Source organism: Cyanistes caeruleus, chromosome 10 (assembly GCF_971803275.1).
Source record: "Cyanistes caeruleus chromosome 10, bCyaCae1.hap1.1, whole genome shotgun sequence".
Taxonomy (NCBI): Eukaryota; Metazoa; Chordata; class Aves; order Passeriformes; family Paridae; genus Cyanistes; species Cyanistes caeruleus.
In genome coordinates this window covers 5,970,888-5,985,684 of record NC_141710.1, presented here as the reverse complement: position 1 = coordinate 5,985,684, position 14,797 = coordinate 5,970,888, and the positions used below count along the sequence as shown (strand labels likewise).

The window sequence follows — 14,797 nt, the reverse complement described above, 5'->3', positions numbered from 1 at the left end:
ATCAATGTCTTAATATTAGAAATTCATTATAGTTCTGCAGAATTATTCAAGTGACAGCAGACCTAGGCAATACAGTAATTTCAGTAAAGAGGAGTATGAGAACATTCCCAGTTCTGATACAGTGATATCTTTATGCATTATTAAATAGCTTTCTTGGTGATACAACAAATCTGTGAAGTATTCCCGATCTCTAGAGCAAAATACAAAATAACCCCCAGACAGCCTGGAAGATCTGTGTAGATCTTGGCTTGCTGGAGTTTCTCAGTTTCGCTAGAGCAGATCACTAATGCTGCCATTGATGTTTGAAGCTGTTAAATATGGAATAAGTCTGGTTTTCACCTTCCCTTTGCACAGCTTGTACAGCAACTGAACTCTTTTCACTTCAATGAAATTATTTTGGATTTAAAGAAGTCTATGGTTATAACTACGCTTGACCCATCCTTTAGTAATCTAGGACATTATTAGTTGTAAATGAAATTTTTTAGATATCTGGTGCACTGGTGGTCTTGCACAGTAAAATTAAAGCCCACCAGTAACAAGTGAGGTTTTGCATGTGAACTGCTCTCGGGTAAGATCTAATGCCTCAAAAGATCAATTAAAATGTGAGTTTCTTCAAGCAGCCACATCTATTTGGAAGGCAGAGAAGTACCTCTGCGTCTGGCTGGGAGGGGTATGAAAATCGGAGGAATTTCATTTTTTCTTATCATGATCTTAACTCTGAAATGGCAACAAATGAGAAATTATTGTTCAGGCTTCTCTGCTAACAGGAGTTGAGCAATGTCAAAGCTTTTCCATTGTACAAGCGAAAATATTTTTCTAACTGCAAAAATTATAAATGTCTTCAGATCAAAGGGAGTTTTTGGGTTTGGGCCTCACAGTCAGCATGAATCCTCTTTATTAACAGCTGCCCAAGCCCCTTGTCTTGGGGTGTGAGTGAGAGTGTGGTGTAAGCTGTGTGGAGCCTTGTATAACTGTGCTAATGATCAGACAGCTGGATTGGACTCCACATTGCTCTTGGGGCCTTGAGAGCAGCTCAGAAGCAGCTACAAAGAATAAAAGGAAGTTCTTGGTAGTGAATACATTGTGGGATTGATGAATTGAACATATGCTGGGTAATATAGCCAGTTTTGAAGTGTAACGTGTTTTCAAATGAAAATTAATTAAAAAAATTCCATTCAATAAAATGACATTGCAGCCAATGAAGAAGGAAGGCCTTTTGCCAGGGCTAACAATGGTCTGTCCTTGGTTTGCAGAACAAATGGCCTTTCAATGCCAACTTTTTTTTTTTTATTTATTTATTTGTTTTCTGTCTCAGGACTAAGCATTTAATTGGTCAGTTACAGACTATTTGTTGATTTCAAATAATTTGAATTTATCTATTGTTTTTCCCCCCTAGGGATTCTACAAACGAAACTACTGCACATTCAGATGCTGGCAGTGAGCTTGAAGAAGCAGAAGTCAAAGGAAAAAGAAAAAGGGGCCGTCCCGGCAGGCCTCCAGTATGTGTAATTTGTTTTGCTTTTGTTATGCATCTATGTAATTTTGTTTTGTTATGCATCTATTTATAATTGACTGCAGACTCTTTTTCATCTGATCATCTTGTGGTCACATAAATAGGCTTTTAATGAGTCCTATGTCAGACTTTATGAAGACTTGTAGTATGAAATATTTATCAAATTGATGTGCAAACAATGTTTGGAGTGTTTAAAAAAGGGCATAAAAATGATCTCATAATAGCTATTAATTTTTCTTTTGCTAGCTGCTTTCATGAACAATACAGTTTTGTTATTACTGTTGTTACAACATTCTTACAGATATGAGAATAACTTCAGTAGGTACAGCCACTTTCTTCTTGAAAGTTGTAATGGACTTCAAATGACAAATGACATTTGAGCCATCTTTTTATTACTGATAATCTTTTAATGTGAATAGAAGAATTGCAGCATGATATTTACTAGATTCCTGAGAAAATCTATTTTAGAAGTCGTGTGATTGACATGCACTGCATTCTACTTACAGAATGGAAGCTCTTCAACGAATCCTCTGGCATAATGAAGTAGGTGATAAGGTTGTCTTTGTCCCTGCTGGCCTATCAGTAGGAACATACAGAAACAGTTCCCTATTACACAGGGTATTAGGGAGGCTTTCTCTCTTATTTTAATTTATTTTATAAAATATTCAATTTATTGAAAAATAAAGGGAAAGTTCTGTGTGTCATGTTGTCGTTCGTCTCGGTTCTTGAAGATGATCAGCTTGGCTCTTTTGGCTGTATCACTTGAAGTACACAATGTGGAGTAAGACTTTGTGGGAACTTCTCTGTGTTTGTTTGATTCACCTCTTAGTGTTGCTCTATGAATAAAGTCACAATATGAATGTCCCATCTATATAGCACTAGTAGATGGAGATGTTTTGTTGTTTTTTTTAACCCTGAGGGCTTTGATCCTAAGGCTTGTCTCAAGCCATGGGCTTGGTGAGGCTGTAAGAATGGACAGATCCATGTGTTCCTCAGGCATGCTGGCCAAGCTGGAGCAAATTCCTCTTTACGGTTGGTTTTCAATTTGCATCACAGTCTCTGGACTTACTCAGGGTGCCAACATTTTAAATCCAGTCTTTTCTAGGGATGTTGTCTTCCTTTTTGAGAGCTTTTGAACACTTTCCTATGATGCATGTATTCTTCATCAGATAAATGGATTTGCTCATGAACATGAAGCCTCTTCAGAGCAAGCCTTAAGTGTTTAAAGAGAACAGCTTATCTGTTTACATAGCTTGTAAGCAAAGGATAAAATGAAAAATTATCTTATGAATACTTCATTAGCAAATCTATGGGGTTTTGTAGCTCTAATTAAAAAAAGCAGGCTGGTGCAACCTGATTGCTAACCCAGAATTTTGTCACAATATAGGAATTCAAGTTATAGTAACACTAGGGGTGGTATTTTGTACCCAGCCCACACTCACTGGAAGAGAAAGGTGAATGTTACAAAAAGCATTTCTCATTCCTCTGCTTCAGTTTATTAGTAGCTCCTATGGGAACATTTACTGAAGCACTCTGCTGGTCCTGCTATCAGGTTTCTAAGGGAGGAATTGCTCATTTTGCTTAGAACAACTCCAGGCTCATTAGGTATGTATGATTGTCACGTGATGAACGTGCAGGGGAAGCAGCCATTGCTTCATTCACAAAGTGATGGGCTGTGAGCTGCTTGCTGCTGCAAGACCTTACGGTTGTCAATAGAGATTCTGTGGAGGCTTCATCTTAATGCTCAAGAGGAGTCAAAAAACCCCAAATCCAGTCTTAAAACTTAGAGGAAGAAAATAGAGAATGAAACAAATACAGTATCCTTTATGAAACTGTAGCTTGTCAAAATTTGGAAGAATTTTCTCACTTCTACTTTCTCTTTCCCTTTTGACCTCCATCCCAAAATCTCAGGAAAAGCATATATTAGGACTGGAAGAGTTTCAGAGAAGAAAAACAGCATGGTCATTTATGGAATGGGACTTAGCAGATCTCAGTGCAACCTCCCTGTCAGAGTGGGGCAGCTTTGGGATCAGACCACATTGCTCATGGCTTTTCCAGTTTGATTTTGAAAACTGCCAAGGCTGGAGACTGCACAGCTTCTCTTAGGTGCCTATCCATTTTACTTCATGATAAATTTCTCCTTTGATTCTTCTACAAAAAAAAAAAAGCTCCTAAAGCAAAAAGTCACTCAGTGTCTAATGTCTAGAGGAGAAATGCAAAAACATTGGGAAGGCTAATCTAGGCAATTGAATTTACAGCATTATTTGATGTTAAGAGCCAGGGACTTGGTAATTGTATTGCTTTAGCAAACCGTGTTGCTAACCCAGTCACTTCCCTCAGGAGAACTGCCTGGTTCTTACAGGAGGTGCAGCTGTGACATTCCCCCCCCCACCCCTGACTCTTCACTACTGTGGTTTGTGTTTCCTTCACAGGTACTACCTACCTTTACTGCCAGATGTGAAACAGATTGAAAGGTTTAGTTAAGTTCAGAAATGTTTTTCATAACTGAGATTTAGCTTAGATGATTTTCATTTCTGTTATAGACCTGAAGAGGGTAGCCCAAAGGCTCTTCTCATTTCTGTGTCTGGGAATTTTTTCTAACTAAAATATTCTCTAATAAAATTTAATCTCTTCCTGTAAATGCCGATTTGTTGAAGTCTTAGGCCACCACAGCTACAGTGGCACATCTGGCATAAACATACTGACCTCTTTTGGAAAGGGACTTTACTTTGTGCTGCATGATCCTATTACAGAGCTGTCTGGAATATATTCCATCAAATATATGTATGTATTTTAAACATAAAAACATATTTTAAACAGGTTTCTGCTGAGTGTCATAGAATGGACGTGACATTTTATCAGAAAGATACACTACTACAAGAGGATTTTCCAGATTGTTTTCCAAAGAAAGACATTCTCTGCAGATTAGAGACCTTTGTAGGAAGATGGTGTTCATTTGAAACACTGCTTTTGTAGCAAATACCTCTTCAGTTCATAAAGAACTGTAATGCTTTGGGGGTGCTTTTTCTTTCTAAAACACTTTGAGCTAGTTGATTTTTAGGATTTCCGTTCAATCCAAGTCATTCCATTCTAAAGCACTGCTGTTTAAATAGCCCCTTCACTTCTATACACTGTTCTAATGAGTACTTGACTGAGTAGTCTAGAGAGTCAATTTGCAAATAGATTAAGTGCATTGGTCTTGCAGAATATCTCTCAGAATCAAACCTGACTGTTCAGAATTCCCTGCCCTTGCTGTTCATTTAGCAGGGGCTGCTCTAGTGGCTGGGGCTGACTATTGGCCACGTACCCTCCTAAGCACTGAGTCTCCTAGAGCAGATGCTCATGGAGTGACTGGCCAAGAGCTGAACCTGTCCAGCCAGTGAGATATTGTGGTGCACATGTTTGTGATACCATCTTGGTATGTATTTAAATGAATTCTGGGGATCTATTTAAGGAGTGAATTCTAACAGTCCTCTCCTTGAAGCTCCTGAGTAATACTGGCCAAATTGCCCTCTCTGCCTGCTACATTATTGAAATACATGAGTATGGATGTGCTCTCCTGTTCTAGGGGATTTGAAAGCACAAGGGCTTATGATGCAGTGTAGCATTCACATCAGTGAGCTCAGGCTCAGATCAGTTATTTACCCATCCTTTTTTGTCTCCTCTTTTGGATCAACACTTTGTTCAGCATTGTTGGCATGCTTTATTTTAAACTGCTCATCCTCACTTTCCTAGGAGCTCAGAACAGCCTGGCTTAAACCTCAGCTGCTGGAGGTTGAGGCAGTGAGAGAGATCCCTGGCTGTGTTTCAGATTCGAGGTAGGAGTAGACAGTTCTAATCTCTAATTCAGAGTACAGGGAGAAACATCAATTTGTCTGTTCCAGAGGTGGCAATTTGGAGATCTCTGCTGGTTTCTCTCTCATTCATACTCAGAGTCACCTAAAACAAGATGAAACAAGGCACTTCTGATGCTTTTGTCCCCAGAAAAGCCTGTACAATTTTGCTTTCAGGTCCTTTTGTAGATTTTGGTATGGAGGAGACAGACCACAGTGCCTTATCTTTGCATTCATATTGGAAATTTTAACTTTGCAGCAGATTCCTGGTCTTATTTTATCTTGCAGTATAGATGTTAGATACAGCAGGGGATTGAGTTTTGCTTCTAGTTCCAAGTCATACGTGTCCTGATTAATAACAGGGAGGAATCCTCTTAGAAGAATTTCTTTTCATAGCAGTGGAGGTTTGTGGTTGGTGTGATTTACATCAGTGTCCTGTTTCAGCTTGCCTGCTGCCTGATGGTTTAGGTCTGTCCCTTACAAATGAAGGAAGTCTCTAGGTCAGTAGAAATGCAGTGCATCTGTAGCATCTTTGTGAAGACTTTTTTGTCCTGTTACCTGTAGCATTAGAAGTTTTCTTTTTAAGCTTTTGATGGGATGGTTCTTGTATTTTTGGCAATCTATTCATTTTTCTGTGGAAAAAAATCTTTTTTTGGTACTAAATGCCTCAGCTAGAAGAATTGAAATTATTCAAGCATTTATAGTGTACTCTCTTGATTCTTTAAGATGACTTTTAGAACTCTTGATAGATTTCTAAATAAGGGTGAAAAATAGCACCACCACTCCCCAACACTCCTACTTTTTTCATCCTAAACTGCAAGGGCTGTAGCTGAAGCAGCTCTGGATGCACTGGGTGTTAGGGGACATGCACCTGTCTTTATTTGAATATAGGATGAAACTTTTCACAGGTAGCACCTTGTTTGTTTATATGACCAAAACAGTCCACAGGACTGTTGGAATCCAAGAACTTCTCCCTGGATAACCATGATGATGGTATGAGATGTGTCATAGTCTTTTTTTAATCAGAATTAATCCATGAAGACCTCAGGCATTACTCTTCTTCTGCTTAACACAGGCTTATAACACAGAGCCTCTTGAGGGGCTGATGCCTTGGAGAGGCAAGTTCTTCAGTCTTACTCAAATGGAGGTTACAAAGCTTCTACCACTTTCCCTGGGAAATGGGATATTTATTCCTCTAAATGACTCCCAGTGTGAATGCACATACAGGTCATTGTTTCCAGGTGGTGTGTTAGGTGGAGTTACTGACTCTAGGACTTTATTTCTTCATGAAGTGCATCACATCAACTTGGGGAATGTTAATGTAAAACATCAAGCCACCTTCACTTTTTTTTTTGGTAGTGTGTGAATTAATTTTCACTGTATTACTTGATTTTACGAATGTGGGTGAGTTTATTTTCTTCTTGGTAATTTTAAAGACTTGAAAGGAAAAGTACTGCGTAGCTAATTTGTTAGAAAATCCTGAACTGTCATCATTCTAGTTTAATTGCAGTCAAGGTGAGTATTTTGTTTCCTGTTTGCATTTGTTGAAGCCTTGAAGCAACAGATAAGGTATGTGACAATCAATATGGCCATTTTTGGTTGTTGCTTCTGTGGCATATTCTGGAACTTCTGAATTTCCTAATGCTGGTGTATATAAACCCTAGGCTTTTGTTGTCACAGATTTCAAAAATCATCAGTAATTTCTGTTTCATTTTGACATCACACCAGCCAAGCTGTCCTGGGTTTTGGAGAGAAATCTCAAATGCAGTTGCTGCAGCCTCTCAGCTCCATGCAACTTTTTTTTTTTGGGGTGTGATTAAAAAGCCTCAAGCATTCTTACCTTGTCACGCCGCTTTATCCTTTCCTTTGTCAGTCCTAATTCTCCCACTTCAGGGGGGAACTTTCTGGCTGAAAGCTATAAAATGGTGTGCAATAATCATGATTTTTATTCCTGTTAGGACTCAGAGATTCTGTTTTTCCTGTGTCTTGTTGAGCATTAGGTGGATCCGGGGGAGGAGACCTGCTACATTTTCACTCTGATCTTATTAAACATTTCATTTTAGAGCTGTCAGTGATAGTCTGACAGGTTTACTGGGGCTGCCTTAAGCAGGTCTGTTTCTGTGTGGAATCTCTTCATGGCGTTAGAGAATGGGTTCTGGTTTTTTTTGGGGTTTTTTTTCAGAAGGATCACCCTTTCCTGTGAGTGTATGTGTCTCTTTTCTGGGATGCACCGTTACCTGTGCCTGTCATCCTCAAAAACAAACGTAATTCTTAGATTTGTAGCTTTTGCAACTTCCGCTTCCAAGAGCACCCTGCCTTTGGAGATACGCCACAGATGATCTGTATCATGAATGAGTCTTCTCTGGGTTTCTGCGGATGTGCTAGTCCTGCCTTTTCGTTCACTTGCTCCGTGGTGGTGGAGGATGTCTCCATCCTGGGATGGAATCATAGAATACCAGGTTGGAAGGGACCTCACAGATCATTTGGTTCAACCTTGTCTGACAAAAACACAATCTAGAAAAGATGCCCTAGCAGCCTGTCCAGCTGAATCTGAATTGTCCAATGTTGATGAGCCCCCAGATTCCCTGGAGAGATGATTCCAGTGGCTGATTGGTCTCTTTGAAGTAGCATTTCCTACTGAACTTTGTGTTCAGAGGGAGGAAACTGTATGGAGCTCAAACCTGTCAACATGGCCTGCAGAGTTTCTTGATGTAAATTCAGACACACTATGTGCAAATAATGTTTGACTACTGCATTGTAATATTGTGTGTTAATGACCAAGGAATGCCATGTGCTTTGTGCTTGCAAAACTTTAAAGCACCAAACAGTTGGTGGAGGGCCTATATATGACTTTATTTCATATTCACACTCTGGAGTGAGACTGAACTTGGGCTTCCTGCCAGATGCCTGCTGGGTGGAAGTGCTGAAGGGTGGATGCCCTTTTACTAGTGCCTTTCCACCTGAAGACAATGTTAATCCTTTCCTAGCTCAGAAAGTTCACGTTTTGGATTTTCTTCAGTCTTGAGTGGAGCATCTTGTCTACTTGTTTTGTCTCTAGAGGCAGGACTCAATACAGATCCTGCATCTCTATTTTGCTACTCCAGCTTGGATACACAATGGCTTTTGTTAGATGCAAGATTTTTCTCCACTCTGAGAGATGTTCTCATTGTCAAAAGAAAACCTACACCAGAGAGAAATTTTATTCAAGTAGATTCAGTAATATATCTGGTGTTAATTCAAGGGCAGGATATTAAGGTATTTACTTGAAGAATCTGGCTTTATTTGTCAGAAGTACACCTGTCAATTATTTCTGTACCTCTTCTGAGGGCTCGGTGATGATCTCACCCTTCCAGTTCAGACAAGGAGCCGTGATCAAAGCGCCTCCCTTTTCCCAGGATACCTGACAAAGAGAATTTAAACTGGGCATTTATATACCTAGTGATGGCACATTTTGAACCTGTGTCTGTAGTACTCATGCTCAGGTACTCACACAGGTGCCTTTTCACATTGCTTTCATTAACAAGGTAGCTTTGGATATGTGAATGTCACACCCTTCTCTTACTGCCTTTCCCTTCATCCTTGCAGTGTTTAATGCCTCTCTTTCAATTACACGTTGAGAAAAACGGAGTGTAGAGGGGGCTTGCATTAGTTTCTGTAGAGGGAGTTTGCATTCAAGCTTTCATTTAGCAGTTCTTGTAACTAGGTGAAATGCTTACTGTCTCCCAGATGGAATAAGTGTATGGGTTATATATCTCAAAGGAGTCAATTTACTTCTAATTTTTTCCCATTTTAATAAATAGTGATCCCATGTCTTTCAAGCTCAGTAGTATTTAAACATGTTGTATGTTGATAATATTCTTGCTGTTACAGGGAGCTTTGCACATATTTAAAAATTCATTGAGGGAGATACTCTTTTGATCCTAAGTGCAAATGTTATCCAGAAAACTTCACAGAGATTGTACCATTATTTTAAGCTTTCTGGCTTGCATTTCTATGCGAGCCCTTAATTGAATATTTGCAAGAGGTGGTTGTGCTCTACCTTGCCCTTTGCTTCAGCCCTCTGGCCCCACCCCTTTTAAGGCAGGGATCCCTCTTTAAGCATGAGGGAAGCTGGACTTGCAGGGCTGTCTTCTGTCAGCTCTCTGCCAGAAAATTAGATTCCTTTCCTCTGCAGTAGAATTCTCAATGTGTCTTGAGACATTGAGACATTCTTAATATGCAACTGAAAATGTTGACTTTGTGTTCTTTACTAAAAGCATTAATAGAAACTCAGCTGACAATATACTTGAGTAAAACGGTGTCATAAGGATATTGTCCAAAATTTAATTTTTGAGTTGTTTGTGTGTTGTTTTCTTCAATATAATTCCTCACAATAGCTTCATTGTTCTGTGGGAAACAGCAGATTTTGCTTTTGTTTGCCTCACAGTAGGGAGAAAGAATAGAATATGAAAGTAAGAAATCTGATGTTATTTTCCCCAGAGTTTTTTTTTGTTTCTGTTTCACAAGTGACTTAAATTCAGAGCAAACTGTTCAGTAGGTGAGTCTTGACAGACAGCATCTATACCACCTGATTAAAACCTTGAAGAATGTAGAGAAAATTTACATTAAATAATTTAGACTCAAAGGGAAAACATTTTAACTCATAAAATTTTGAAGCAAGAGGCTGTTATGGTGATCTACTAAGTCTGGCTGTACAAATTTAGTAATTTGGTGATTTGAGTTGAAGAGCTGTTATGTACACAGTTTCTTATAAAAGCTGTATGAAAATGAAAATACAGAAAATGAATGTTAATGTGGCAAATGTATTTTTAATAACTTACTGTCTTAGCTCATTAGTTAAGATCACCAATTATTCTCAATGTCTGTCTTGTGTAAGACTCATATGGGGACTGACATGAACTCCAGCATTGGGAGTTCATCAGTGTCTTGGGGTGACCACTACTTATCTTGGCATGGCAGTGACTTTTAAATAGTCTCTCAACAACTACTGATAAATAAAATTCTATGTACATAACTGGATAAAGTCCTGAGCAACCTGGCTGATTTTCCTAGCTGACCCTGCTTTGAGCAGGAGGTTAGGCTGGAGACCTCTGGAGATGCCTTCCAGCCTGGCTCATCCCATGATCTTTGTATGTATAAATGTGTGTGAGGGTGTAAGGATGTAATGTTTATGGATCATTTATAAAGAAATGCTGGGTGATTTCAGATGTAGCTGTAATAAACTTTCACTCTGCTGGTTTTCTTTGCCCAGTCTGCCACTAAGAAACCCCGGAAGTCTCCAGCGGACAAGGGGCGTTCTGACGCTGGAGCTCGAGGCGCAAGTCGTGGGAGAGCCAATGGCCACCCGCAGCAGAATGGAGAAGGGGACCCTGTCACTTTGTTTGAGGTGGTTAAGCTGGGAAAGAGTGCTATGCAGGTAAAATGTCTACTTGTGTTCCTCCTCACAATTCAGTGTATTCAGACTGGAGCCCAGTCTAAGCTGTGCTTTTGTAGTATTTTCTCATGACTGCATTGGTCAGTGGACTGCATATGATAAAGTACAGGACTGAGTGGGTTCTGATTGAGGGCTGCTGAAGAGCAAGAGACCTGGCAGAAAGCCATGTGTTTCAAATTCTCCATTATTGATTCATTACTCTGAAGTTAAAAATATCTGTTGATAATAAGCAGTTAATTAAAGTATATCCTGTAGCAAGCTTTATATGGGAAAAAAGTGTATGAAAATAATGATGAATCCAGGCCTTTTTTGTTCACTTGTTTTTTCAAGAATACCTGCTCACACAAGTAGTTTGGAGCCCTTTGCACTGGAACTTGCATTCCTGCTGTCCCCATCAGGACAGTAGGTAAAGGCTAAACTATTTCCCTAGACTTCCACTGAGTCTGAGGGGAAATACTGACACATCCTGAAGGCAAATTTTTCATTGTATAAGTAAGATCATCCTAGTTGCCTCTAGAAATGTTTCTTACCCGCTTATGTTTTGATCAGGTCAGAGGTCTTTACAGGATGTGTGGGGCCAGGTGAGTCACATCTCAAGACCCTGCACAGAGGATTGGTTTTGACAGTGTTGTGTGGTTTTAGTAAGCTGCTGTGCTGCAGCTCTTGGTTTTGATACTCAAAGGAAAAAGAACGGGCCCAGAACACTCTTCATCTCATGCAAAGCTGACAGTCATTCCTACTCTGAAGGATTGTTTAAGCAAACCTCCTTTACTTTGCATTTCAACAACACAGGACTTAGCCAGTATCAGCTTGTTTTGATGCTGACTAACATGAGAAAAGTCCAAATTAGGAAAATTTGTGCTAAGTCCCAATCTTATTATTACTTTTAGTGTAGCCAAAAGCTGAGCCTCTTTTAAGTCCCAGAGGCATCATATACTTCAAATGAGTGAAAGTTGTTGAAAATTTCCTGTCTCAAATCTGTGGAAAGTCTGAGATGTAATTTTAAAGAAGTAATATACAGGAAGGAAATGAGAATTTTTGTTCTTCATAGTTTCTGTGTTTACACTTATTCAGGATTGACCCTTCTTATCTAGAAGGTGAAGACAGAACAAATTTACTCCTAAGAAAGCTGTGGATGGATTCCTTATGCCTTTTTTTTTCCTACAACAGAGCTTCAAACTTTGTTTGGTTTTCAGCACTTTTTCAAGTTTTGTTTTTGGCAGAAATCAAGGAAACATCTGGAGTCTATTTTCTGGTTTTACTGTGGTACAGAACATACAATATACTTTGTACAGTATAGTTGACTTAGAGTTATTGATATTTGCAGAAGTCAAATGGAAAGGAACGGGCAATTGCTTTGATATTTGATGAATCTGTGTGGATGTGGTATTGACTTTGATACATTTTATCTATATCAAAAGAGATGCTGAAACAAGTCTTCTGCAGATTAAATACAAAAAAATAAATTGTCTTCATGTTTGTATTAAGAACCCTTTGGAAATCAGATAGAAAGAAATTGTTTTTCGAAGTGGAGAATTTGTATATGCATGTGTAGGTGGATGTGTGTCTGTATATACACATATATATGTATCCACAAATCACATATGCATAGGACACACACACGCTTAACATGTGCCCAGCCTGCAGGTAGGAGAAAAAGTATACAGCACCATCTAAGCAGGGGTGAGATTATATGCAAATAGTAAAGGAATAAGCCTTTTGTATTTGAGATATATGAAGGCCTGGGGTACAAAAAGGCATAAATTACTTGAGCCCTAATTTCAGGAGTATGCATCTCTTGGGCACCTTTGAAAAATTTACTGTTGGTAAAAATATTCTAAAAAATCAAAGAAACCCTACAGCAGGAAAGAGAATGCAATTAAAATGTGATTTAATATCTTTTAACTTGCACTTTTGCACAATCAGCTCATGTGAAACCAAGGTTCTTTAAACCAAACTTATTAGTGTCTTTATACTTGTGGTTTTTTGTAATATATTAGGATTTTAATGTAACAATTAGGAATGCTTGGCATATTTGTTTTTCATAGTTTTGATTCAGGTTTTTCTGTTCAATTTTAGCAATTTTGTCAATACAGCAGTTTTCAAACAAGTGCCATATATTTGTATTTGGCAGAACATATTATTTCTCAATATTTAGTTATTTCTCTGTAGTATGAACTTGTAATTCCCTGTTATATAAATAATTTTTTTGTTCTAGTGCTCCTCAGTTTGCTTTCAGCAATGAAAACCCAGGAAAATTCAATTGAAATATTCTGAGATTACATAGAAATCATGTGCTTTCGTTTCTGGTTTATCTGCTCCTGCTGTTTGCTCTCAGAATTTTTTTTAGTCGTTAGATTTTTCTGGCTTTGTGATGCCAATTCATAAAAGTCTGTTGCTGAATTCAATTTTCACTTCTTCTAAGCTTCTCTATTTTTGTTCTCACAGCAGGATTCGTTTATTACTTCTCTTCAGGCTGGTTGCTTCTTCCACGGAAATAAAATCGGTTTAATTTTTTGTATTTAAAATATACATAATTCCAGGGTTGTTCTTTGCATAAAATCTTTGCCTCTGTTATGGGGTGCTGCTTGTGTCTTGCTTGAATTCTGTAAATCTGTTTGATGACCATGTTAAGTTGGTATCAGATGGTTGTCAGTGTTTTTCATTTGCTCTGTAACCTTTTGTACAGTTAGTGCTTCAGAAGTTGTTCTGTCAGCAGCTCTCTGTGTATGAAGTGTGACATAACCTTCTGCTCATGCTTTCTGCAGGTACATTTTCAAGTGTTACTCCATTAAGGCTGTTCATAGAATTTCTTCAGTGATTTTTGTTTTTGTAGTCAAACATGATACTCCTCTGCTTTTTGTCATTTATCTCTTCCATTTATTTATTTTTTAGTTATAGCATTTTATGGTGACAGCTATATTCTCTACATTTCCCTGCTGTGAACCTCCATATGCTGAATGGTCTCTATCAGCATTTGTCATGTGCTCAGCTGCCTGCTGGTTGGAATGAAGGCTTGGGTGAGCCTCTGCTCTTCCAGCTGAGCCACCCAGGCAGAGACTGACTGATAGCTAAAATATTCAGACATTTCAGCATTGGTGTCTGACCCTGCTTTTAAGATGACAGGGACTAAAGAAATTGTGATGAGATCAGATCTTGTTTAGGACTGCAAATTTCTCAAATTTGAGAAATTTGCAAATTTCTGCAAATTTGAGTTAGTTATGACCAGTTATCTGTAGTGAAGTTTGTACTACTGGTAGTCAAACAGAGTGTAGAAGTGTTCTGCTTCCTTGTCTGCAAAGGATTTTGTTCCCCCTGAACATCAGAGAATGCATCATCAGTAATCCTAGCAGGTGTTCAGTACTAAAACATGAACAGATCTGTGCCTTGATGTCTCTGCAATACTCCATGCATTACCAGGCACCCTCAATTGGTGTTGGCAGCTTACTACAGAGTAGGGGCTGATTTTGGGGAAAAAAACCATAAAAAATTGCTGCTTCTGCTTAGGCTCAGCTAATAAAAGGTAATCTTGGTGTTGATTAGACATAGTTCAGAATAAATATGGCTCCATTATATGCCAGCAAGTATTTTAAGAGAAGTATCCAAGTATCTAGTGTGTTGAAATTGATTTTTTAATTGTGCCACCAGTTTTTCCTTGTCTTTCCAGAAATCAAGGCTGCATGGGGTTCCTCACTATTCCTCACCTGCACATCTAGGCACATGGGGATTTGTGTCTTTTGAGGTTCCCTCCCTGTCCAAGTAAAGCTGTATTTGTAGTAGTGCTTACCCTGCCTTGAGAAATCCATCTCTGGCCGACTTATTCCTGATTAAAGTGATTATATAACCATATTTACCTTGTGCAGGAGGAATTACATGTGTTTTTACATAGATCCTTGAGATTAAGAACATCAGAGCAGCTGTAACTGGATTGCACCAAAAGTCCAACAGCCTGTATCTGACAGTGGCAGAAAGGGAATAAGATGGCAAAAATGAGTTTTAGGTACTCTCTCTATCTCT

General features: G+C 38.7%; 1 protein-coding gene across 6 annotated transcripts in view; it reads left to right on the top strand.

The window, feature by feature from the left end:
* Nucleotides 1–14,797, top strand: part of STAG1 (STAG1 cohesin complex component) — a 154,200-nt gene that overhangs the window by 44,677 nt on the left and 94,726 nt on the right. For all 6 annotated transcript variants that reach the window (XM_086844356.1, XM_086844357.1, XM_086844361.1 and 3 more), the window contains 2 exons: nucleotides 1,397–1,499; nucleotides 10,598–10,762. In XM_086844356.1, the coding sequence (XP_086700482.1) occupies nucleotides 1,397–1,499; nucleotides 10,598–10,762 (268 nt within the window). The remainder of the gene's footprint in view (nucleotides 1–1,396; nucleotides 1,500–10,597; nucleotides 10,763–14,797) is intronic.